Source organism: Serinus canaria, chromosome 3, assembly GCF_022539315.1.
Source record: "Serinus canaria isolate serCan28SL12 chromosome 3, serCan2020, whole genome shotgun sequence".
Taxonomy (NCBI): Eukaryota; Metazoa; Chordata; class Aves; order Passeriformes; family Fringillidae; genus Serinus; species Serinus canaria.
The window spans coordinates 57680206-57707042 of NC_066316.1; the positions used below are offsets into that span (position 1 = coordinate 57680206).

Below are 26837 nucleotides of genomic sequence, written 5' to 3' on the forward strand. Positions count from 1 at the left end.
TGGCTTCCACCGAAAAATGTGAAATGCTCAGTCTATTTACCTAAACAGAGAGATGATTTACATTAGAGTAGTATCTATCTATCTATCTATCTATCTATCTATCTATCTATCTATCTATCTATCTATCTATCTATCTATCTTCTTTATATTACTGGGCTTATTCTTTATATTACTGGGCTGACCAGTCTTGGAAGTTATTGCTTGAATGAGAAGCCAGATCAATATTAGAAATTAGGTGCTTTCTTGAAACTGATTTTTATTAACCTGGAACATAGGCTGACAGGAGGTCATGAAAACCCCATTTTATCTTCCAAACCTTTCTGGTAAATGTAGCTTAATTAAAATATATTTTACAGTATAGTTAAACACATATTATTGGATTCACTGGACTTGGTGACATTTAACTCAATTGAATTTAATAAAAAGGAAGCTAAAAAAGGTGCCTTTTCAAGATTCTTTCAGTCCTATTTCTAATGAAAAAACCCTTTGGGTTTTAAAAGCTATATATCTATGTTTCTACGGAAATATCTGGACAAATGCGTCTGTGTCTGCTTGGTTCACATTTATCTGCACCACATATAAAAAATGTACTTTATAGGAACTGTGGGTTTCCTTTAAGCTCATTGAACTCTCTACAGCATGTCCTGTCACATAACCCAGTATGGCATTGATCATTGGATGGGCTTTCTTCCAAAGTACCACTGTTTAAATCAGCACAACGTAGGAAAAACATTTTTTTAAATTGACCTGTGTTTCTTTTTGTCTTACTCAAAGACTGTTCACATATAAAATGACAGCTACCCCTGTCACTCTCCCAGGGGAAAGATATTGCCTTTCAGCACTTCTTTCCCTGAGCCTTCCTACTATCCTTTGTATGGTTATTTGTGTTCAGCTGCTCTGCCTGCGCATCTCTCCCTCCCTCTCTCTCTCTCCTTCCCCCCCCCTTCCCTCCCTCCCTCCCTCCCTCCCTCTCTCTCTCTCTGCTGTTACTGAACTGCAGCTCCCACTGAAATTTGCACAATCAAAACCAGCTCTCATCTCAAGCAGCAGTGACTCGCACCACCTGAAGAAGGAGAATAGCAAATTGAGCACGGTATCCTCTGTGCTTATCCAGCGTGTGGTACCAGTGACTCTCACAGTGGATGGACCCGGGTTCATGTGAGCCCCACTTAGCCTGAGGTCTGCTGCTTCTGATCTGAGAGCTGTCACGGGATTTTACAGGAGTCTATGTATTTAGGGGATGGCTTTGAGAAGCTAATAGAGAGCTGCATCTGAAAGCTGGAAAGGGCTGCTGCTGCCACTGCTGCTGCTGCTGCTGCAGTAGCTGTTGCAGGAGGATGAATGTGTAAAGGACAGCTGCCTGAGCCGTGCCGGTGAGCCTCCTGCCCTGCTCTGTCTTCTTTAGCTGAAAGAATACAGAGGAAAACAGATGCACTGAGCAAGTGCCACACTGGCACACTGGATCTATCACTGTGTACCCTTCACTGTGGAAAATGGTCAACAAAGACATGAATGGATTTCCAGTCAAGAAGTGCTCAGCCTTTCAGTTTTTTAAAAAGAGGGTAAGCTTTTCCTTTAATCCTTTCTTTTTTTTTTTTTTTTTTTTTTCCCTTTTATTATTGCTGCATTTCTTACTTGGCCAGAGTAGAGAAAGTCATTGAAGAAGGAAAGTGCATTGGTCTCCTACTTTACAGAGCCCATGGCATGGGCAGTTCTACTGAAGACCAAGGGCAATAGCAGGGTAGGTGAAGAGGAGCAGGGCAGGGGGACAAGGCTGGGGGCTCCAAAGGCATTACATCACCACTCTTTGCTGTGGAATGTGTATCTCTGTCACAGCTGACCCCAAGGCTTGACGCAATACAGGCAGCTATTCAGGCTGGGATAATGCACTCCAAAGCAGAGTGCAGGGATGTTGCAGCTTGTCTCTGACTCGCTCCTCTACGTTCACCTAAGGTTATGACTCCCTCCACACCTTCCATTTACTTTCCTGAAGTGTAGTATTACCCTCATCCATTCATCATCTCACAAAGTAGGGGGGAAAAGTGAACAAAGAAGCATTTGTGATCTCAGGAAAATACTTTGCAGCTTGTAATTTGCCTGTAATCATAATTCATGCAGGAGAAAAGAGTAGGACTGAGCTACACCTGGACTTGATTTTCTTTCATATTCTTTAACTTAGATATATCAGGATTTAGAAAATATTTGCAATGCATTTTATTTGATGATTTCCTCAAAGAAATGCAGGTCTATCTCATCACTTTAGCTAAGTGCTTTCTGTTTCTTTGACTCTTTTCTAGTGACAATACTGCACACTCTTTATTTAACTTGAAAAACAAAGTCATTTCCATATGGCAGCAGGACAGGTACGCTGGATAAGTCTGGGTAGACCTAGACAGCAGAGGCAAAGCATCAGAAAGAGATTGTTAGCAGGGACTACACTATGGAAAGGATTTCCTGAGTGATTAAAAGGACAACCCTCTCTTTAAACAGACTGGAGTAGGAGCAGATAAGCTGCTCCATTCACTCATTAGTTCATTCATTCATTCAGCCCCATTCATTCTCTCTCTCTCCATTATGCCAAGAATATGGTCAGTCCTTTTAACCCTTCAGGCAAAAAAAAAAAAAAATGAAGTCTACACCAGTAAGTAATTTGTAAGCTGGAGTCAAACACTTTCAGGCACCAAGATGCCACATTTAAGGGCAGATGTAGAAAATACTAGCTGGGTCACTCAGAGGAAAAAGGTGCAGTGTTAGCCAACAATTGTTGTTTCCAAGGTGGTTTGTAGAAGCCTCAGACTGATAACTCAAACAGCATGTAAATTCAGCCCATAAAAATGGTTCTTATCCCAACATGCTTCTCATTTAAGTACATTACTATTGGCACGTGTACGTCTAATACTCAGCTTACCAGCAAGGTTATCTGTTTTTATTTTTAATAACTGCTTGAAGGTTTCACTATACTTGTATTATAAAAGAGGAAAATAACTGGCTTGCATTTCCTGTATAAGGTTCCTGTATTGGCAACTGTCTTCTCTCTGTTTAGAGCCACTGAGAAGTTATCACTGGAAACCTCTACCTAATTTTGTTCTAGAAGGGAAAATTGTGATTTGTGTGGTTTTTTCCAGATTTACACTGATAATCAGTGAATTTTCTGTTGAAAGAGATTGTTATTTGTAGTCATAATTGAAGAAACTGGCATACTGATACAGTCCTGGACAGTGGAACAGGACAAATAGCTGCCTTTGGTTTCTGAAGATTTTCATTTTAAGAGATGTTGCCTTTTTGCTCTTGTGATGAAGACAGGCGAAATCAGTAAAACCAATTTAGAGACACAACGAAGGGAATTCTCTCCCTGCACTTTTCTGTTAAGAGAATATGTGTTCATTGATGTTTCTCTTACCCCTCTTGCCTTCCTTGCAGAAAATCCCCATTGTTCAATGCCAGTGTTTGAAACATACACAAACCAAAAAAGCTACATGCTCATAACGTGTTTCTGGCTCCCAGAAATTTATCTTGCATTTGCTGGACTGGTGGCACATTGCATGTTAACTACTGGGAGAACTGGGAGAGATGGTTCAAGAGTTGATTTGGTGCCCTGTCAGTGATCTGGACACTGGCTGGACAACCACCAGAATGCTGTGTGTACAGAAGCACACTTGCAAGGTTTCTTGGTCTGAGTGTATTGTGTGGTGGAGCTGTTTGATGGTTTGCATCCCCAGAGCACCAGTGCTCCATAACCAGCACCCCAGTGGATGCATCCTCCATCCATCCTGAGCGGGAGGCAGCTCTTGCACTGCAGAGCCCAGCAGTCCTGGCTGCTGGGGGAGGTACTGCTATCCCTCCTTACTGACAGATGCCTGAAACCCAGAGAAGGAGATTTGTTATCTGGGTGCTGCACAGGCTTCTCCCAGATCACCAGATCCCAGGGTCTGTGATGAAACAAGGGATGGGGCTCTGATCTCTCCAGTTTGAAATCACTGTGTCTGTCTCCTCAAAAGCACACATTTCTAGTTGAGGTGCCTTCCAAGTCTAATTCTAAAAAATCCAAATCAATGTAGAGTAAATTTTGGGAAATGCTGCTATTTTTTCAACTCAGGTTTTTTTTGGAAGAAAATGCTAGATGTATCCTCATTGTTGTCATTTCCCATTGAGCCTTATTCTCTCATTAAATTGCAATCCTGTTGGTTGCTGAGTCCAAGACTGCAGAAAGGACAGGCAGAGCTCTGTGCATTTAGACTAGGCTGAAAGTACATTCAAACATTGACTTGAATTTGAGGAATGGATTTTTTTTTTTTTTAAGCCTGGCTTATTCTCTTATGACAAAGTACTGCCCCTCTGGGATGCTGCCTGCTGTGTCAGATGATCCAGGGTATGGACTAATCGTGTCCAGAGGTCAGAGAAGAGGAAGGAAAGGCTGAAATTAAAGGGCAACACACTTAATTGAAATAAAAAAGGAAACAGAAACTATTTGTTTTGCACAATAGCCTGTAGCACTCACTTCTGGTGGGGTTGGAACAACAAAATAGGGACTTCATCCTCTTAAAATGGGTGCAGCTTGAAGAAAACCAATGGATTTACAATGCCTGTCTTTTATTCATTGCAAGAGATGTAACAAGTAATTGTGCCTAGAATCAGAAGTTTTAATTGTTAAAGATTGTGTTTTAATTAAAGATGGCACAACTCTAAAAAGAGAAGGGGAGAGAAGAAGATGGGCCATATATAGGTACAAGGAAGAAATCTGAAATTAATCTAATGAAGATAAATGATAAACACCATTGTTCAAACAATATTGGGCCATGGCATAAAAGGATTACCTCCTGATAAGGTTGGGAGGTTAAAAGACATTGTCATCTGATGGCACACAATTACCTTCATTTTTACTACCATCCTTTTCCTTCTCCACTGCCATTGCATACTGGATACCGATATAAATAGCCCACTAAACAGCTTTGGCTATAAATGGCTGGGAAATCTCTTTTTTTTCATATTCCAGCAGCAGCTTGACTTTCCCAAAGTTAAATAAAAATAGTTTGTTAATTGGCAGAAGTCATGTCCTTCTGTTGTGAGGGGCTTTCAGGTCTCATCCTTTAGAGCTATGCAGGATTGCCCACACAGCAGGATGCTCCCAATTCAAAAGATCATTGAATGTGGTAAACCTAGAAATATGCTATTCCTCTTCAGCCAGAAGGATATTCCAGGGCAGAGGGGTCTTTCATTTTCGCCTACTGCCATCCCTGCCAGATGTTTTTTGGCAAGTGGGTGTTGGAGGTATTTGCACTGCCTCTTCTGTTGTGCTGGCCTACCTTATGAAGACTTTGGATAGTATTTTACAATATACGGCCTCGTTCATACCAAAATAACATGCCATGTCATATATCACAAACCAAACCAACATGGTTAAACCAGGGTGAGTGATGATGCACCATCCCTGCCACTTAAATACTGTGCTCATGATATTCTAACCTCAGTGAATATGGAACTTCGTTATCCTCTTAGGTATGGACCAAGACCAAATACTAATGTATTCAGAATGTGAAGAAGATAAATTACTGATAAACGGGAAAAGAAATAGCTGTCTTCCATAAAAGGAAAAAAAAAGAAACAGGGCATGTCTTAGAGAAGAAGTCTATTGCAGGGATTAAGGATTTGCTAGTCTGAAACCTGATAAGGGAAAGAATATCCATAATCCTTTTTCACTGAGAAAATTTACATTAATTAGCAATTTAGGTCAAGCCAAAGTGAACGCACAGGAATGAAGAGAAAATAGCACCCTTTGTTTCTATGCAGGTTTTCCAAACAAGCGGTTTGTGGAAGCCATGTCCTTCTCCTCTCTATGTTGATATGTGATGGCACTACATACCAGCAGCTTTCTCCATACAGGAGCTGAAAAGACTAAAATGTAAACATCATCATGCTTGAAGATGACAGCCCAGGCTGCACTAGAGCCCAAGGCAATACATGGCTGAGGGGACTGCAGAATTACCTGAGTGCTCTTTTTAGGGCTACAGTAATTTAGTGACACAGAAAGCCTTTGAATGCAGTACTGCCAGCTGAGTTCCTACAGATTATGGTCCCTCTGGTAGATTGTGCTGTGGGGGGATTGCTCTCTGCTCTGCCACTTTTACAAATCTAGAAAATTGTTTAAGGGCTGGAGATGCATTTTATTTAGGGTACTTGGGAGCTTACCTAGAAGAAAATGAGAGACAAAATGTCTATACCACGGGAAAATCTCAGCTCTGTATGGGATGACTGATTATATTGCTGCTTTTCTTAGCTGCTTGGGCCAATGTCACAAAAGTAGATAAACTTTAAAGCTGATTTTTAGAGACAAGGATCCTGGGTGACTGCAAATAAGGCAAAGACTTGCAGCAGAGAATTTTTTTCCCATCTCACTTGTTCTGGGTGAAGAGGTGCTGAACATCCATGGCTTTTCTCAGCATCAGCAAAAGCTGTAAGCTCCCAGCCTTGCCCACCACAGCCCCAAATGCCTTCATCAGTCTGTAACCAGAGCATTGCAGACCATAGCTACGGTGGGGCTTTAAGGTAACTGAGATGAAGGTGGCCTTATATCTTACCTATCAGGCTTCAAACCTGCTGCAAATGGTCATTGAGCTCACCAATAATTTTCTCATCTTCTGCCTATCGACTGTTTCCTGATCAAGCCTATTAAGTAAATACATGGGATGAAAAATGAGAATGGGTGAAAACCAGTGTAACGCCCCAGAACTGGTTTTCCATTAAAAAAAATTGTTTTGTTCTGTCTTCCTATTAAACCAAGATGTGCTTTGGGTTGGGATCACTGCTAATATTTTGGTTTTCATCTAGCATACAGGAAAATATTTATGAGACAAAACTGGCAACATCTAGATGAGAAAGTATCTGTGAGTCCCTCGTTCAAAACTAATATATTAAAGTGCTGTTAAAACTAAACTATTATAGCTTGGAATAAAATGAATAAAAGGGAAAAGAAATAGGAAAGAATAGAGGAAGGGCAGCAGAATGAGAGACAAAGAAAGAAAGAAAGAAAAGAAAGAAAGAAAGAAAGAAAGAAAGAAAGAAAGAAAGAAAGAAAGAAAGAAAGAAAGAAAGAAAGAAAGAAATAAAGAAAGAAAGAAAGAAGAAAGAAAGAAAGAAGAAAGAAAGAAAGAAAGAAGAAAGAAAGAAGAAAGAAAGAAAGAAAGAAAGAGAAGATTGAGAGAGGAAAATCTTATTTCTTGTTCATTTCTCCTTCCTCTAACATCTTCCATTCTCTCTCATAAAACATGTAATACTAGAAAGCACATCCATACTCCTTAAACTTAAGCTTGATCTTCTTTCCTAAACACATCTCGTAATTCCTGTCACAAATTTGTCAAGCTAATGCTTGAAGCTGCCCAGTTCTCTTCCAGTTTTGGAAAAATCCCTCTGCTTGAAAATTTAGAAATTTTCCTTTCATTCTCAGCCTAGTTTTACTCATGACCAATTTATTCCCATTTGCTGTTTTACAAAAACAAAGCAATAACTTATATAGATTGTGCCCTTCCCTCATATATACAACCACTGGTGTATTTATAGAGAGCAGTCATTTCTTCTTTCAGCTGTATTTGTCTAGGCTAAAGAAGACATCTTCCTTTAGACACTTCCTTTAGGGTAGACTTTCCCTTGCCCAGTAACTCTAGCAGACAAAGGCAGCTGTCATATTTGCTGGCCAAGTGATCTCTTTGGGCTTACCAAAGCATCCATATAGTCCTACTTCAAAGTTCCTTCTCATGGAGACTGCTACACACTTCTAACCTCCCTCCCACTCTTCTCCCCCACTCTAGGCCTGTTTTGCTAAGCAGATCTATGTGCCACTGGCAAATTTTCTGAGCACAAGCCTAGGTTCTGTATCAAACCCATATCCAGTAGTAACATTCCTCTTGACAATTCATTTTTTGCTTTCTCCTTTATCTCATGATTATATTTGTAAGACTTTTCTTATTCACCATTTTAACTTATTTCCCCTGGGTTATCACTGTGTTGCTGAGTTACCAAAGACCATATGGATTAGATTATCCACATTTGCCTCATCAAAGGAAGACATCAGGCCAGTTTGGCACACTGGTAAATGCATGTTGCATGGTATTTCATTTTCTACTGAACTCTTTAAAATTTGATTTCCCTTCAGATGTGATAGTTTTGTTTCTCTTTACATAGTCCCATAAGTTTTTTTCATCTATGCTGTACATCATTGTCCTCCTGGAAAACGGGGAGCACAGAATTCATTTAAAGATTTACATTTTATCTCTTTCTGAGAAATGGACTTCTCTATTTTTTTTTTTAATTTCAGATTCTAACTGGATTTTTCCAAACATGCTCTCAACTCTTTTACCACTTTCAGGTCCTCATTATCCACCATCACTAAAATCAAATAGCAATGGGGGGAGGTTCCTTTGAGAGCCTGCTCTGGCTCATTCCTTTCAAGATCAGATTAGATATTGCTTGAGCCTGAAGAGTGCTTTGGTCTGCCTTCATTACATGCCTTCAGAGCTGAGCATGGCTTCTGTTTGGGGAAGGGCCAGCTGTGAGATCTCCCAGTCTTCTGCCAAGAGCATATTAACAGTGTTTTAAATGCCACAGAGTGTGGAGTCAAATTCTTAGAGCAATTCTACCCCAGACACAATGTTGTCACTGCTCTCGTAACTCAGCTCAGCAGCCTCAGTATCATTTACCCTAAGTCTAAACATCCAAATTGTCTGGAAAACATTGTGATGCAAGAAAATGTCAGCAAGAAGAACAGCACAGAGGGTTTTGGACACCCTTAGCTGTGTGTCAACTGGTGATGCAAACTGAGAGACTAAGAAAGGGGACAGCTGCATCTGCTGAAAAATCAATGTGATTCCTCTGCCAAATGGGGAGATTGATAAATATGAGCTGCAGGGACTGGGAAGGACTATGAGCTTGGAGCAACTCTGTGTATATGTTACCCTATCTGCTAATTAAAGACGTGGCTTTGATGAGGGTTACAAGCTCAGGGGAGGTCAAGGGTTGTGTCCATAGAGAAAGTAATCAGAGAACTGAAAGCAAGGGGAAAGCTTATATCTTTCTTACAAATTGGCTGATGTAAAGAAGAAGAAAACAGGAAGACAGGAACCATCTCTGCAGAAAAACATGTAAATAGAGATGCTAAGGCAGTGGAAAGCCAAGAAAAACCTAAAACAGCAAAACTGTATTGCAAAATCAAATCAATAACACTGTTTTTTTTTTTTTAAATAGCACGTTATCACAAAATAATTGATAGTGGTTGTTATTTACAACAGTTGCTTTTATAGCAAGACTATTAAATATAGGGAGTAAGAAAACAATGGCTCCAAAAGCAATAAATCTTAATGGTTATTGGAGACTGTACCGAGAGATTTCCAGATCAGCTCACAAGCAATTAACCAAGACTCAAAATATCTTTACAAGGTAGAATAATCATATCCATTTCACAGATAAATGCACAAAGAGAAAATAGGCAACTCAGTCAGTTAGACAAACTCATATACAAGACAACAGTTATTCTTTCTTTCCTGACCCTTATGCTAAGTTTCCACCACTAAAATAAAAATTTCCTTTCCTTTAAAGAACAGCAGCAAACATCTGCTTGGGTTTGTGTGGCTGAAATTTATGCAGGAATTTTAAGCAGCTTAACAGCAGCAGCACCAAAATAATTTTTTTCAAGTGGTCAGAAGTGTTTAATACACTCTTGCTGACATGGCAGTGGAATCAGAAGATGCTAGATACTGTGTTAAGTTGACAAGCTATTATTTCCAGTCTACTCAGCTCATTAAAAGATTGCAAAAGGAAAAAGCGTCACAAATTGAGATTCTGCCTGCCCTGCAAAGTCAAGAGTGCCAAGGTGCATGTTTGTCTTCTAAGTGTCTTCCAGCATGACCAAGCCTGTTCTCATACTGTGGCCCATCAGGAAGTTTCTGAAGAGGGGGCAGCCCGAGACTGGAATCTTCTCTGCTCCATAATCCAGCACTTATTTCACTGCTTTTGTGTCTCCCACACACAAACCCCAAACCCCAAATTTCTGCATAACATCAGTAGCACGGATGGTGAGCTGGGCAAGGCACTGGGACAGCCTATTTTTTGCAATAGGTGTGTACAGACATTTGTTTGGTGTCCACTACCAGCAGTAGCAAAGTGTTTAATGTCCCAGCTCCAGTGGAGGAGGAGCTGTGTGTACAGCCAGATGATGCAGCTCAGTCAAGGGGCTGCTTTTTCAGATGCCAACAACCTGTCTGCTTGTGCTCTTCAGGGCCACACATACATTTGTACACTGTGCAAACCATGCCATGGGTGTTCAGTTGTCTTCTAAAAAGATCCAGAGGATTACACATGGCAAAAATCCCTGTCAGTCAGGCAGTGCACATTAGGACTTTTCTGAAAACACTCAATATTCAAAAGGAGGAATGGGACCCCCGCATCCACTGCCCCACTGCCAGCTGACTGTGTGATACAGAGAGGGAACATGACCCTGGGGATCCTGTTCTGTAAAGGCTCAATTTGCACTGCCCCACATCAGCACTCTTTCAGCATCCCTGTGGGCTGGGACCTTTTCAGGAGGTATTTTTAAGGAGCTACCTTGCATCAGTACTGGATGCTAAAAGAGTGTGCAAGAAAACAAACTCATTGCAACTCAGACTCCTGGGTCTGAGTTTAAATGGGAATCTACCTCAACATTTAAATGGGAATCTGCCTTAACTAGAGCAAGAAGCATCATTTGGCCAGCTGTCTAGATTGCAAGCTCTTCGGGGTAGAGAAAAGAGGCTGACAGCACCTAAACAGTTCAGGTTCAAATCTCAATTGAGACTTCATGGACACAAATGAGATAGTCAAAATCACTGGCTACTGTTGCCATCAAAATTATTTTTATACGACTGATTGGGGAAGAGCTGGGGGCTTTTGTACTTATAGATGGGAAAGATATATTTTATTTTATTTTGTTCTCTGTTTTTATTAGATATTTGTCTCGCTTCAGTCAGTTCATGTGTATGTTTTTTACTGGGGCTTTGAAAAGTTTTCAAGTATGTAGCAGAAAGAAGTGAAGAAGGTTATTAAGAAAAATGCTTGAACTGCAGGTCAACAATACAAATTTAGATGTATTGCAAAAAATGTACTCAATATAGATCCATAAAATGGCTTAAAATTCTTTCCGTGCAAATTAATTAAGGTTGATGAAAAAATATACAGTTATTTCAGTACCTCTTGTTTTCTGAAAAGATCCCTGCATTATTCTAATGAAAGACTGTTAAGCTTTAACGGCCTAAACTGTAGGTAGGTTGGAATTTGAATAATGATAATTTATTTCTAGCTTTAATATTAATGACATTTTGAAGCACATTGACATTGTTTGACACACTCTGATTCATGCAAAACTTTGGATCCTACATTCCTTAAGGGTTAACTCAAAGGAGGGCTCTTTGCAAGGACAGCTGTTGTAACATCGACTTTTCTGGTTGGAGTGTTGGACTAAACCTCTGTGCTATGGGAACAAAGTGACTGTGGGAATCTTCTGTATAAAACCTTTCTGACTGTTAGGCTGTGATATAAAGAAAACTCATGTGAAGAGAAGATAATGGAAGGTAATGTTGGAGGAGGACAGCCCGTGAAATACAAACCAAAGCAACCTTTAGCTCTGTAGTGTGACCTTTTCTTCTTATGCCAGCAGACCAGAGGTGTGATTAAAACCACAGCTGCTGTGCCTCCAGGTTTTGTGTTCAGTTTGCATCCTGGCTCCATGTCATCTTCTTTCCTGCTCCATGAACACCCTAACCCTTTATACAGCGATATCACTGACTTCAGACTGATTTCTTGTTCATCTCAGAAACTGGTAGACTAGGTTAATTAATAACCAAGCCTTTTTATTAAGCACTACAAGACTATTTAGTCAGGGATGGTCTTGAACTCCCAAAAAAAAGAAGAACATAAATGCTGCTCAATGCTTAGCAGCTCTGTAGATGGGCATCCTAAAGATGCAGCCATCATCCAAAGGTATCTTTAACACTACCAAGACCTTTAGAGAGGTGGAGAGACAAGAAGAAACACAGTCAGGATGGAATTTAGAGTCTCTCTTCATTATCTTGGTTGGCACTTCTCTTTTAGCTCCTGCATTTCAGTTTGACAGTGTCTCCCCAATGCAAAACATCAGGAGTTATGATGCACTTGGTGGAGATGGAGAAATATATATATTTTGATAAGGAGATTGTGAGATTTGATTCACCCTGTCAGAAAGAAGCATTCATTAGTGCCTACTCTTTCCTAAGTCTATGGTGTCCATGCATGCACCTTCCATCAGCTCCCTGTGGGAGGAAGAGGTCTCATTTCAGATTCAAAATTCCTTTATTTTTTATGTCTCTTCTGTGCTGCATTTTTTTCTTTTTCTACAATGATAAGAGAGCAAAGGTCTGGGATATCTTGCTTGGACTAAATAAATTATTTCCTTCTCTATTTAAGATTAATTAAGAAATGTTGAAGGGAAAAAAGGTCAGAGCTACTCTGAGATTGTTCATTCCATTCCCCAATTATTCCGAATATTCTAAGCCTGAAAGAACTGTAATTAGATATGAGACAAGACTCATGAGGTTCTCTTTCTGTGCAGTTCCAAGCACACTGGCAGTCGTCCAGAAGTTAAATATGTAAATAAATCATCTTCTTTTCAACAAATTTCTTCTGTTCATCATACTTCTCCCTTTTTTCTCTCCAAGGACTAACCAACCTGGACCTTTCCCACATAGTAGCCTGCATACTGAATAGGCCCATACAGAGCTGAAGGGAGAGGTTGCTGCTTCCCCACTGCAAGCTTGCTAGAGAGCCTAGCCTAGCAGTGTGCTTTGGGAGGCTATTGGAGTAACTAGTGTGAGCCTTGGAAAACTCCAGCAGCTTCTGCACCTAGATGTCTTTGCACATTTGTGTGTTTGTATGGGATCCAGATGACCACACTGGGTTTCTCCAGTGTAGGTATGCCACCTAAAAATTGGTTCACTTGCCCTACCAGGTGAATCAAGAGCAGGTGTGTCACATGCCCAGGCACTCTGCCAAAGAGGGAAATGATTTGCAAGGATGAAAAAGAGCTGAGATTGGTGCATTTGCTGCTTTTCCAAAAGCTGTCTTTAGCGAAGAAGTTACCGGCCAAGTCCACAATGCTAAGCTGCCATCTGATTTCCCTTATTTCATGGTCACAAAACTAGGAAAACTATTCAGTCAATTTAAAAACCTATCTGTCTCAGGTATTATCTCCTTCTACTTGCCTTCTTCAATTTCTGTTTTCTTTCTCCATTTCACTTATTCTTTGACACGGTAATTTATACTGGTGACTAGCAGTCCTGTAAAGGATTTGCACACCAAATTGAAACCATGTAAGTTATCTTACCTGCAGGGTATTTTTAATATTTTCTCTGATGTTATAATTATTGTTTAACCTGCTTGGCACTGAACCCTCAAAAAATGTTGGCATTCTCAGAGGAAAAATGTGTTAGCTTTCAGTAGCTTTTGCCCAAAATGACTTCAGAATATTTATTTTTTATTTGCAAGAGTTAAGCAAAAGAAAATCTACACATAACAAAGCGTATGGAATAAGAGACTCAAAACAAGCTGCTTCAGTCACAGCCTTCCCAAAACCAACAACCTACACCTGTGGGAGACTCCAACCCACAAGCTGATAAGTCAGCATTGGTGACTTACACTTCAGCTCCTGTTTCTAAAACAAAGCTCTTTATTGCCTTCATCTTGTAAATAAAGTGAAGACCACAAGGAGTAAATGCTGGATAATATGTTTTGTGCATGTGTGAGTGTGCCCCTGGAAAAATACTAAGCTAAGAAAGGAAATAATGTCAAGGGCAGAAAGAAAGCCTCCTTTGTTTCATACTTCTTGAGTGTGTCTGGTTTGCATCTGTTACTATGTTTTTCACTTAAGAACACTTATTTCTTTAATACATATGAATGACTGGTTTTGACTGGCAGTTTGAAAATGTGGTTTTACTCTGATTAACTGTACTTTTTGTCTGTACTTAGCCCTTCTTAAAACCATATTTCTCAAGCTATTTTAAAGCAGGAGCAAAAACAACACATGGAACAATTTATTGAAATGCCAGGCAGGTTTGACAGGTGCAGGAGAAACTGCTTAGCTTCACAAATTGAAACAGCTGCAGTTTTATAGGTGATGAAATTGCATTGGGATGGGGTTTCAGATTTGTTAGTTCATCTTGTGTTTGCTGTTTTGTTTTTGAAGCATTGAGTCATTTCCCCCTCTCCAAGGAGGACTCGTAAGACCTATTTCTCAAATGGAGGAGGCATCTAATCACCAGAGAGTGATGGGAAGCTTGGTGAAATTCAAGCAGATTTCAGAGGAGATTGAAGTGTAACTAGAAAATAATGGTTTTCTCCTCATGGGATTATAAATAAATGTTACTGGCAGCTTTTGGAGCAGGAAATGCTATAAACATTTGGTCCATCTTTCAGATAGCCTGAGCTAAGATTTTATTACGTATCTCTAAAGAATATAATGCGCAGAAAATTTTGAATCTTTAACCAACAAATTTTAACCTTGAAAGAGTGTCTTGTATCAAGGGGGTTTACTTTCAGTCTGTGCAACTGCTAGACAACGATGTATGTTTTATTTTCAAATTATTCAGGACCATATGTTCTCCTACAGTGACAGAATATGTATCAAGTGGTCTGCTTTCCATAAGTTCATTTTATCATTCTAGTGGGGAAAAATATCAGTGATGAAAATCAGTGAATGATCTTATAACAATTGGTTACATTTGGCAATGAATTAATTTGTCAAAACACTTGAACTAGAAATCCTCCTCCTAGCTTAAATCCCCACTGATGATGTTTTTTTAAGTCATAATTTCTTATATGGTTTGGAATAAAACAATCTTTTAGGTCCTGATGGAAAATTTATTGGTGTTTTGCACACTGCAACTCAGTTGGGGTGCCATTTAGAAATGGCTAATTTGAGTGACATGGGACTTTAAGTAACCTTGTCAACGGGAAGGTGTCCCTGCCCATGGCAGAGGGCTGAGAACTAGAGGATCTTTAAGGTTTGTTCCAACCCAAACCTATTCTGTGATTCCATTACTCAATACCTCCTTTGACTTGGAACAGAAAAGCAAAGACATTTGCCTTGTCTGTGTTACCCAGTCTGACAGATGACAGGACCACCCCAGAGGGCTCAAGTGGGGCTTGGCCAAGACTGTGGCAAGTCCCCCATGGCACTGCCATGCCATACTACACATGGGCCTGCACAGCAGAAGTCCCTGCTGCCAGGTGCCAGGGACCTGTCAAAGGAGCTGATCTGTGAAAAATTACTGTCATCTTTCACCATGAGCCCCTCTGGTGAAAGATGACAATTGCCCCTCTGGCAATTCTGCAGCTTTCTAAGGTGTATGGTCCATCTCACAGCTCTGTGAATATTTTGGCATGTCTCACTCACAGGGCCAGAAAGACCAGGCATCCTAAATCAGCTCATCTAGTGGTCCTGGTTGCTTTAAAGATTGACAAAAAATTAGGGTGCTGTGCAAAGTTATATAACAAATTAGAAGGGTCACCTTCTGCCAAATCTAAAGGAGATTAGTGAAGTGTAGAGCTAGGCTCAAAATTGAAATAGGAAAGTTACTAATTTCAGGCCACACAAAATATGCTTCCCTGCTCTGGCAGTTTGAAGCTTTTGAGTAGCTAAGGATGACTACTGAATGGGACTTGGTGCTGTAACCAGTCATCCACACTGTTCTGCCACTGCAGTCATTACTCTTGCTCTGCAGTTAAACTTTATAATGCAGGGCTATTTCAGCCCAGATTACTGAAGGATGTAAAATAACCATTGCATCAGGAAACTGAGATGGAGAAAATGTACACTGAGGTATTTTTGTTATGCCTGGAATTTCTTCATTCACTTACCTTTGCTGCCATTCACATCCAAGCATGCATTCCCTAGCTCCTGTGCCCGGATCAGATGCTCACAGTACCCTGCAGACTGATTTGAGGCTTTGACTACTAGATGTGGGATGTGGTGCTTATCAAAGCAGGAGTTAAAATAAATGTTGCCTAGGTGTACTGACAATTGGCATTGCTCACATAAAGCATAGAACAGAGAAGAGAAAGTACCAGCGAGCAGCTTCAGACTGTTTGGACAGGATTTCGGGTTGTATTGTTTGTGCTGTTTTTATTTGATCTAGATGAAAAGCACTTTTAACTTGGTAGGCTGGAAAGATTACACTTGCACATACACAATAAACCCCATTTTGTTTTGTTTTGCTCTTTGACATAATACGCAGAGGGTGTTTATACACCAGAATGGACAATGAATCAATTGTCCCATCTCGTGTAGTAACAAGTGCCATCAGTGCTTGCAATTAATCCAAGAGCTCTTACCTGATTCCAACACATCAGTTATTTATTTATTCACAGAGAAAAGAATCCCATGATGCTAACAATTGTTATCAAGGACAACATGGGAGGAAGCAAAAGAGGAAAATCCTAAGTGGTGCCTATTCAGTTGTTTAGATTTTTTTAGTGCCACATTACAAAAAGTCACTGTGAGGGCCCAGCAAAAGTTAATTTAGTTATTAATGTGAGATGTGGGTTTTACAAACTTTCTCCTGCACTACTGGAGCTGGCAAGAGCTTTCCCATTTACTGGAACAGGAAAATCAACCAGGCAGTTTGCAATGTGCCCGTTAACAGCAGTTATTTGCAATACTGGTGAGCCTAAGTTTTCTGCTGTTCTTCATGCCTTGAACTACATGATTTACAACTTGCTCAGCAGAAATATTTAAACCCATTTTAGAGGATCCAAAATTCCTTGAGTCATTTTGGTACCCATAAACTTTTGGGATTAGTGTCTGAATGCAGTCACATGTTGACACATTTTTTTTTTAAGAATCTTGCCTTTGCTGACTTTCTTCTGTGGCCTGGAAACATGTCATTCACACTTAAGATCATAAAAATCTGCCTTATTTACTTGATGTGTTAATATTGCAAGTGATGACAACAACAAGTATTGAAATATTTGCTGTGCCTTCCCATGGATAGATCTGCTTTCTGCCAGATGCTGCATATTCCCCTGCAATACCGAAATGTGCTGGGGCTCCTGTGAAGAATATTCTCCACCCCGAGCTGTGGCAAATTTGTCCTTCCCCAGATCCCCCCTCACATGCAGGTGACCTTTTCCCTGGCACAGCTGGAGGACTAAACTCTCCTTGAATCCAGGGCATGTACATCCAGACTTGGACAGAAATAAAGGCTCTGCTATTTGGCCTCTGCCTGCTTTTTAGCGAGCGGCTTCTCTGCTTTGCAGGGAAAGCAGCAAATGATGACTTTGCAGCGAGTTGCCCTTCACTTTCCCTTTTAAAATAAAGCGTGATTATTAATCAACAAAGTGGTGTGTTCAGGGATCTGCAGGGGAAAAAAAATAGCTCGAGGTGATTTGACAAACTGATTCTTTTGCTGTGCCGCATTTCCCATGGGACATGACAAATTAAATGTCAGAGTCAGCTAGAGAGGAGTGCTAGATCTCAGTCGGGGCATTAATCAGCCTGCCTCTCGTTTACCACTTTCAACTCAAGTAGATGACTGTATACAGTTTGAACAATGGAGCTTTTCATTCCCTAATCTACCTAATTGTAATTTAAATAGGTTTCCTGACAGTCGCCCTCAAGACTTCGGGGGAGATGGTTCCAAGAGCTCTGTGTCCACCTCGGGTTTACATAATGGATGAAAATTCAAATCCTTGTCCAGGGTGCAATTAGATAACTTCAGGAAAAGGAAAGAAGGGATCAGATGAACGGCAACTGGAGAAGGAGGAATGTACATTTGATATCAGAGGGAGGCAGAACTCAAACACTGGCACATACCCTGACCTAGATCACACTCCAGGCGTTCGGTATTGTCCGGTAGGAAAAAGAATATCCAGAGACTTTGAAATACAACATGCAGAGTAAAGGATCTGACTAAGAGCCAAAATAATCCATAACTGATGCAAACAAACTTTCATAAAGAACGGCATTTAAGTACAGAAAAATTCAAGGGCACAGAGTGGTTTATTCCAATTTCCCACAAAAAAGATGAAAAAAAAGCCCATCCAAAGTTTCAGAGGGAGAAAATGCTGCTGCACAGAGCACAGGGTTGCACAGGCTGTCAGATTACATTTGATACTATTGTGTTGATGAGTGTGATGTTTCATTGAGAACTGCCTGATAATACTGGACCTCCAAGCAGTTTTTCCCACAGCTTTCCTCACACCATTCCATCATCCAGTTTATGTTCAGTCCTCAGCAAATGTCTTCAATTTTAAACACATAATGGCCAAACAAATTTGTCTACAATCTTATGACATTTTTCTTTCACACAAATATTTCTCCAGGATGTGTAACTTCCCACCCTATTGCCAATTCCTACAAAAATCCACGGTCCATATCAGACACTGGAGCTTAGGGCAGTGGAGTGACATCCACAAAGGGCCTAGTCTTGCAAGACATTATGTCCCTGCATAACCTGCCTTCTCTTTTCTTGTGTATTCATTAGTTCTGAAGGTCAAGTGTTCAGCTATGAAGCCAACAAAGAAGCCCATCTTGTCCTGTAAAGTACCAGGTTTGTCAGAGCCTCCAATGGTAGGGAGGATGTTCCAAGATGGTCACTGGTGCCACTGGCATCTTTTTTCCTCTGAGCAAGAGCCACATCAGCATTGGTAGAGGCCCCAGGGCACAGGCTGGTGTTTCTCTCATGGAAAACATTCCTCATAATTGCAGTGATGGAGACTGGCTTATGGATAACTGATTAAAGTGTAGAATGTGCTGAGTCGACTGATGCCATTGACAACTGAGCCATATGAAATTAAAAGATTTATCTGTTTGCTATTACATAACAGGAAAAACCAGGAGTGAAAAAAACCCTGGGACTTGGCAAATCTCATTTAATCACATCTGGCAATTTTCAAGTCTAAGATTATCACTGTTGGATATCATGTTTTTAGAAAGTAAAGCAAACAAAGAAACTTGAGAAAACAAGGCTCAGAAAATAAAGAGCTTTTAAAAAAATACTTGTGCACCTTTCAGCAATGCTACAGGCCATGCTTGAGAAAAGGGTATTTAGAGCTGCTCTCTAACAACAGTCACATTTCAATTTAGTTTGGGATTAGTAAAACATGGCTACAGATTAGAAGGGTGTAGAACACTCCTATGAACTCACTTTTCTTGAAAGAACTCACTTTTCCTGAAAATTTTCATAAATTGTGTTTGTTGTCTTTGCAAGAAATGCCAGAAATACCAAACAACTTTGACTAGTTCCAGAGCTCCTTTGGTGGTCCAACAAAACCACCAATAGAAAAAAAATTAAAATGTGGCAGGGTGGAGAAGTGTTTACTCCCAGTCATGAAAGTCTGTGAGTGTGAATTTGACTGCATTTGTCCAAATAATTTGTTCTATCTCAATAATAAACAATCATAAAAAGAAAGAAAAAATGTCATTTGACTTGAAAATATGAAATTTTTGATTTTGGAAAAGTTGAAATTATTTGCTTTGACAACCTCAAAATTCTTAATTTTAAGAAATTATTCAGATGAGTAGTTATGTTAAAGCTGATTATCTCAGACACATTTAGAGTCTGCTGCTTATACTCTATAATGGTGGATGAAATTGCTGGGCTTTGCCTTGGAAACAAAAGTTCAGAAGTTGTCAGAGGAAGATTGCTTCCTGCAGTTAGGAGCAGGCTCTAGTTTAGTTTGTGTTTGTGGATATCTTGATAAGAATAAAAAAAATAATGTATTTGAATAATAAAATACTCCTTACAGTGCCACAAAGAATTATGCACCTAGAACGTTGGTGTTTGAGCTCTGGGGAGACCTTGCAGCATCTTCAAGGACCTACAGGAAGTCTAAACAAAGACTTTTTACAAGGGCATGTAGTGACAGGAGAAGGAGCAAATTCAAACAGAAAGAGATTTAAATTAGGTATTAGCAAGACACTTTTCAGCATGACAGTGATGAAGCTCTGGAACAAATTGACCAGAGTAGTTATGAATTCCCCATCTCTGGAAGAGTTCGAGGCCAGGCTGGATGGGGCCTGGAGCAACCTGGTCTTATGGAAGGGGTCCCTGTTCACAGAAGGAAGATTGGAATTAGATGATCTTTAAGGTCCCTTCCAACCTAAATCATTCCATGATTCTATGACCACATCATGCCCTAAATAGCAAACTATCATCTGCTACTTGTTATCTTAATTTGTCAAATCAGGGAAGAAACTCTGAGAAAGTTCTTTAAAATTCTTTTAAGTTTTGTGCAATCCAGTGTAGGATTTTTTTAGCATAAGTGAATTAAAAAGAAATGAACCTTTGCACTTTGAATCCCTTAGTGACATTTAAGATAGCCCAAGTCAAACAGAGCTATAGATCTAAGGCACTTGTCTAATGTAAATGTAAATATTAAAACCTCAAAAAATCTTTGAAGTCTATTAAGGTTAAAGCTAGACAAAAGCCTACAGTGTAGACTTACAATTCAGTGACTAATACATATACATAACATTTCAATAAACTTAACTGAGGCCCTCTGAAAAGAAATATATGATCTACAAGCATCAATAGAAACCCAAGACCTGCATAGCATTGGCCAGGGAAATTGGTTTTCCTCCAAAGTCTGATCTTGACCTTGCTGCTATGAAGTTGCTGCCAGTTCCTACTTTCAAGTCAGTGTTTTCAATGACTTTGGACATGGATATATGTTGAAAGTCAGTGGTGAATCATTGAATTTTCTACACTCTTCTGTGCATTTTACTCAGTGTTATTTCAAAATCAAATGTAGGGTTCGTCTGCAAAGGGATACTGAGGGGCATTAGCCTGAATTAGCTGAAGAAGTGAAATTAGAGGAGTTGAATGTTATTAAAGTCCTTCTGTACCTCACAATTCAGAATAAAACCTGAAATTTTAACTCAGATAAATGGAGGAAACGGCTGCAGAACTGATTAAACCCCCATAATTCTGAACCAAGCTGCCCACAAAAGGGCTGGATGTGCATTTACGTGACTCATGACTGCAGAGCAGACTTTAGCACATCCATGTAGGCAAGCCCTAGAGGCAGCCCAGCACGCCAGGCGCTGGCAGAGCTCCTTGGCACCGCCACAGCCCAGCCCCATCGTGGCTGCCCGCGGGCACTGCCCGGCAGGTCTGGGCGCGTGGGCTGGCACCGAGCGCCCGGCTCCGCGCCTCACTCGGGGGCAAAGGCTGCACGGGAAAGAAAAACAACTTCCCTGGGCTCAGCTGTGCAGGCCTTGGGTTTCTATTGGCGTTTGTTGATTGTACATTGCTGTTCAGAGTGACTCAGTTAAGTTTATTGAAATGTTACATGCATCTTGCTGAGTCAGCACGCTGTCCTGGACTGGATGTACATGAACCTGGACTTTGTCCGACCTAATGAAGATAAACTACTTTTAAAGCTCTCCTCTGACAGTGCCTTTGTGGGTATGCTAACCTACTGTAACTTTTTCCAACCATTAAAAAAAAAAAAATTGTTCTGGTTCATTCAATGTCAAAGATGGATTCTCCTCAATTTTTTTCTTCTTAGTTTCCCCAGAACTCTGCTTCATTCAACAGAACAACAATATGACCAGAGCAGTGTTCATGATCATGCTTATTTTTCATCTCTCAGCACAGACCATAATATATAAATAATATGGACCTATCATGTGAAAACTTTGGTTTAGCCCAACGTTTTTAAACAGCAATAAGTAATCCATAAAAAAAGATGTGTATCTGGCTTAAAATCAGGAGTCAGCTTGGAATAAATAATAAATAAAGAAAAATTCTTCTGAATTCGGCATGAACTCAGGAACCACTTGCTGATGCTAGAGAGAGAAATGCCATCTACATTCTGGTGTGTGCAGCTTCAAAAAATGCATTCTGTGTTACTTTCCCTCATCATTAAAGCACCAGTGGTTAATTTTTAATTTATTATCATTATACTGCAGAATGTATATTTCATTGCCATTAAAAGGTACAGCTACAAGATCATTCAATACCAACATATTTTGGTGTATCAGGAGCACCCAGGTCACATTTTGAATGCTTTTTCATACACAGGAAGGCTAGAGATATGTAAATGGAAACACAAGAGGGTAAAAAAACCAGGTGAAGTTACAATAGAAATTATTGTTTAACTGTATCACTGCAAATGTCACTAATTTGGTATCAGAAAACCAAACATCATAGGGTCTTAATGAAATACTAGATCCTCATTTACACGTGAATTCCATATGCAATTGAGAAGTCTCAAGCAAAAGACTGGCCTATGTTTCCTGAATTTTTAAGGAAGACTGAACCTGCAGCTCATTGCAGCCCCGGTCCTTTTCTGCTGTCAATTTGGTTCTTTATTCATGCACATTTCTGCACACTGGGTGCACCCATAGTGAAATGATTGAAGTTGCAGGATGTTAAGGAAAAACAGCAGAACCAGGTCAGAAAATACTTAACTAACCACCAGGTATATCTTAAAAAGGATAAATTCAACAGATGCAGATGTTTACTTCTTTCAGAATCAAATTAAATGTTTTTAATGTTTCCTGTAATAAAACTACACTGGAAATCAAGCTTTATTTTCTTTTTTTTTTTTTTTACCATGAATATAATTATTATTTTCAACACACCAGAATCTGAAATTAGATCAAGACACATAACTATGTATTTATTTGGGGAGACTAATATATTTAATGAAGTGCTTAGCAATCACAGAATCAATTATGCCAAGCTTTTTTTTTTTTTAAACCTGCTTGGGTTAAAATATCAGTTTCAATATATATTTGTTGAAATTAAATCTGAAAAAAATAATCCCTCCCCCTTCAACCCATCAACCTGAAGCTAAAGCAGTCTGGATATTTTGTGGGGATGCTCCAGAGCATGGAGGTAGAGAGTAATATTATCCACATGAACTGACACTAAAAAATGCAAATGGGGAATGCACTGGAAAGTGGCTCATTTGCCCACAGAAGGAAATCTATTTGCTTGGTTTCCATAGAGAGGAAAGAGAAATTTTCCTAATGTTGAGATTTCCGGCAGGTCAGCAGAGCAGGCGCTTTGCTCATGGAGGAGTCACCAGCAGAAGGCCAGTTAGAGATGGCTCATTCTGTTTATCATGCATGATCCTGGTTACCAGTTGCTGTGATATAGATTTCCACTGTTAATCAAGCACTTGCCATCCTGCTCATGACTAATGTAAGATAAAGGTTTTTGTTTTTTTTTTCCTGATGTAAAGCATCCTCTAATGGCAAATATCATCTCTTAATGAAGAATGGAGCGGCTGAGGCCAGGGATTCCAGAGGAAAGAGATTGCATCCTGTCAATAGGAGGACAGTTGGGCTGTCAGGCCTGGCTGTCTCAGCCTTCCCCTTCAGGCTGGGAGAGTGTGTCCTGAGACATCCGTGCCCATCCTTTGCATTCAAACGACTGAGTTCTGATCAGATTCATTGCAAATATACCACAGCTCACATAGTGGTCTTTTTGCTTTCTCACTGCAAAATAACTTGGAAACAGAGCTCAGAAAGGTCTCTCACTCCTCACTTAACATCTCAGAAAATCGAATACTGTTGATTCACATCAAAGAGACAGTCACAGAAGTGAAAGGAAAAGCAAACAAAGTGCACAAGCTGACACCGTGCCCTGCCAGCACAGTGTATTATGCTCCTAACCAGTGTCCTTACTGCAGTGCTCTGGATCCTAGCTGGGAAGCTGCAGAGATGAGGAGAAGGCAGGAGAAGGCAGGTTAGAGGAGTTAGGGTCAAAATTTGGGGCAGGTCAGCAAGAGAAACTGACTCTTGAATGGAGTGATAGGAGGCACAGAAAAGGCTGAGGTAGTTTATGAAGTCAGAGGTGATACAGGAGATATTACTGTTGAAAGAAAGGACTGCAGAAAGCAAGTCTTACAATTCTATTCCTGCAAAACCAGTCTGCTTTTTCTCATGGGGAAGTTGAGCTGTTTAGGCTGGAAGTACTTGCTTTGGGTAGTTACCACTCTCTTCTTAGCAGTCTACTACATACTTCAATACATTTATAATGTAGATAAACTTTTTTTTGTAGATAAACTTATGGCAGACTTGCACAAAGCAGCAAAAAATTCTCAGCATTAAGAGCCTGGCTATGATGATGTGTGTTCTCCCTGATTCACCTGGTACTTTTTCCTACAGAAAATTGATCCTGATCCTCCTATTTGGATTATTTACCCCAATCTGTGCTACTGTCCTCATTGGAAACCCTGTTGTGCCATCCCATCAGCTGTAGAGCAAAGAGAGTCCATAATCTGCTTCTGTGTTGGCAGGTACGAAGGTGGATTAAGAGCCCAATGGTGAACGTTGAGAAGCATCCACATGCCAGCCTCAAATACCCGGGGCCCACTGTGATGAATTTACCTGCAGGGGATTCAGAGCTGGAGCCTCCCTTCTGCCAGACCTGCCTGAGTGACCACCCTTTCCAGCGAGGGATTGCTCCTCAGGAGGCCGAGTCCTGCTCCTGGGAGAGCCAGAGAAACAGCAAAGTAAGCCACCCTTTCCTCCCCACAAACTTTGTTTACCTGTTTTGTACTGATAACAGGTCTGTACTTGCAATGGACCTGTATTTAAGAGATTGTGTGCCCCTGGAAGAGATGTTCCAAAACCTGAAACTCTGCTCACCAAGGCTGTTGTGCACATCTAGGCTCTGCTTTCTACCTTGAAATTTGGTGCCCATGGAAAAGAAAAGACTCTTCACTGAAGTGCTGTGATGCACTCTCATAGCATTTGAACAGATTAGCAATAACAATAAATATTATTTCCCTGTTTTACAGAAACTAGGGTGAGGATAGGTGATATTACCTTTCCAAGATAATGAAAGGGACACAGACTCACTCATATTTTCCCTTCTGTCCAACAAGTACAAGACCACCCTTCATCCCCTCTACCCCCAAACCATGTCTAGCTTTCTTTTAAGAAATCAAAAATTTGGCTCAGGGAGTTTTCCCAAACAGGAGTGGACTATTCAGGGAGTCTTCTAGCAGAAGGGAAACCCTGTTTTGCCTCAAGTCATGTTAGTATGTTATAGACGCCACCATTCCTCATCCAGCGCTGGGCAGTTACACACAGATGTGAAGATGGCAAAATTGTGAGAGCTGAGATGAAATGATAGAGAAGGGGCTTTTCTGAGGCAGATTTTGGACCTTTTTTTTTGTTGTTCAGCTCCACATAATCCCTGTGGAGAAAAGCCAAATGCAGAAAAGAAAGTTTTCTGCAGAGTCTGTCATCCCTGACAGAATCATCCCTTGCCTGGAAATGATGTGCAAAAAAAGAAGGAGAGAGTTGTAGAAACATAAAAGCAAACAAATAAGAATCTTTCCAAGTACAAAGCACAGCAAATGTGACAAGGCATTTATCAGAGCCTTAGCATACAGCTCACAGCAGAAACATTTTTTTCAAACTACATCTGCTGCATTTTTAAACAGGCAAATCCAAGCAGCAGGTAAAAATGGAAGTCCTGTGCACTTCTGAAACCCAGCAAAGGTATTGTGGTTAAACATGTGCAAGTGAAGGAGCTAATTACTCCTCCATTTTACTTCATTAAGAAGATTAATTTTGCTCAGGCTGAAGCATTAAAAAATGAAAGCACCAAAGACACAGGATTCTGCAAATCCTTTGCCCTGCTGTAAATCACATGTACTCCTGTAGAGCTGTGGGGCCTCACAACTGATTTCCAGTAGGTTTCACATGCATGTGGGGTAGATTTGGCTGAATGCAGATTCCCCTGGACCTCTCTCACTGTCTCCTTTCTGCAGGCAATGGAAAGGCTGCTTACTCAGCAGCTGGAGTCTGCAGCAAGAGAGAGATTTTGCACACTGCTTTAAAAACATCATTATCTGGCAAAAGACTTCTTGGATAAAGCTATCCTGCATAAGGAATCTTTTAAGTAAGTTAAAGCACAGAGTCCTTGATGTGATTAAATGTAAGGTCAGCGCCTTTTTCTCTACAGTAGAACCAGGAGGAAGCTTTTAATAATAAAGGCTGAAGGAGTTCTGTGTGTGACCTTTTCAAGGTTTAAAGAGAGTTTCTGGGTGAGACTCTGTTTGAGGGTTACAAGTGGCACAAGCTGCATTAAGAGTGAAATAACTCCCCTCACTTTAAACCAATGAACTTGAACAGACAGTTCTGTATTTCAAGGAGAAGAGAAGGTGATCTCTGTTAAATCAGCAGGGAGCTTGGATTGTGCCAGCCATCTCTCCTGGATAACTTTTGTTTCTTTTTCTCCACTGCTCTTCCTTCTGTTTTTCAGTACTGCAACCAGGTACTGGTATCATGATTATAGTTCCTTTGTGCTGTGCTCAACACCAACCCATACAAGGGTTCTCCTGACCCTGTTCTTTTGCTCAAGGGCAAATTAACTCAAAAACAAATCAGCTGTGAAATATTATTAAAGGCTTATTCTAGGCAACATGTTTTTTTCTGACAGGCTTCAGGCTATTCTGATCAGTTTGAAAAAGACCTTACAAAAACCAACCTGATTGAAACACATCACCCAAGGGGACATGTGTCTGTATTCCTATTCTTATTTCCAGTACAGAACAAGGGAAAAAATCATTACTGCTCGTTTACTGTGATTGTAATTATGTAGTGGAGTCTTTAAAAATTGACTTAGCGTAAATAAGATTATTTTGAAATGAAAAGTATTTTAAATAATGATTTTTTTTCCTTAATGTATGCTCTCATTTCCACTTCCCCAGGCTTTTCTATTAAGGCATGTGCCAGCTGGAATTTATAAAAATTATTACTGATGTAACCTCTAGTAAGTCTCCTCTGTTATTTGTATGATAGTGTATAATCTCTGCAT

At 40.2% G+C, this 26837-nt stretch overlaps 1 protein-coding gene across 1 annotated transcript in view; it reads left to right on the forward strand.

The window, feature by feature from the left end:
• Positions 1–1063: 1063 nt before the first annotated feature.
• The window catches only part of LOC127059344 (translation initiation factor IF-2-like), a 61621-nt gene continuing 35847 nt past the window's right edge, over positions 1064–26837 (forward strand). Inside the window, exons 1-2 of the mRNA XM_050971884.1 lie at positions 1064–1562; positions 24304–24519. Of these exons, the coding sequence (XP_050827841.1) occupies positions 1494–1562; positions 24304–24519 (285 nt within the window). The 5' untranslated portion in view covers positions 1064–1493. The remainder of the gene's footprint in view (positions 1563–24303; positions 24520–26837) is intronic.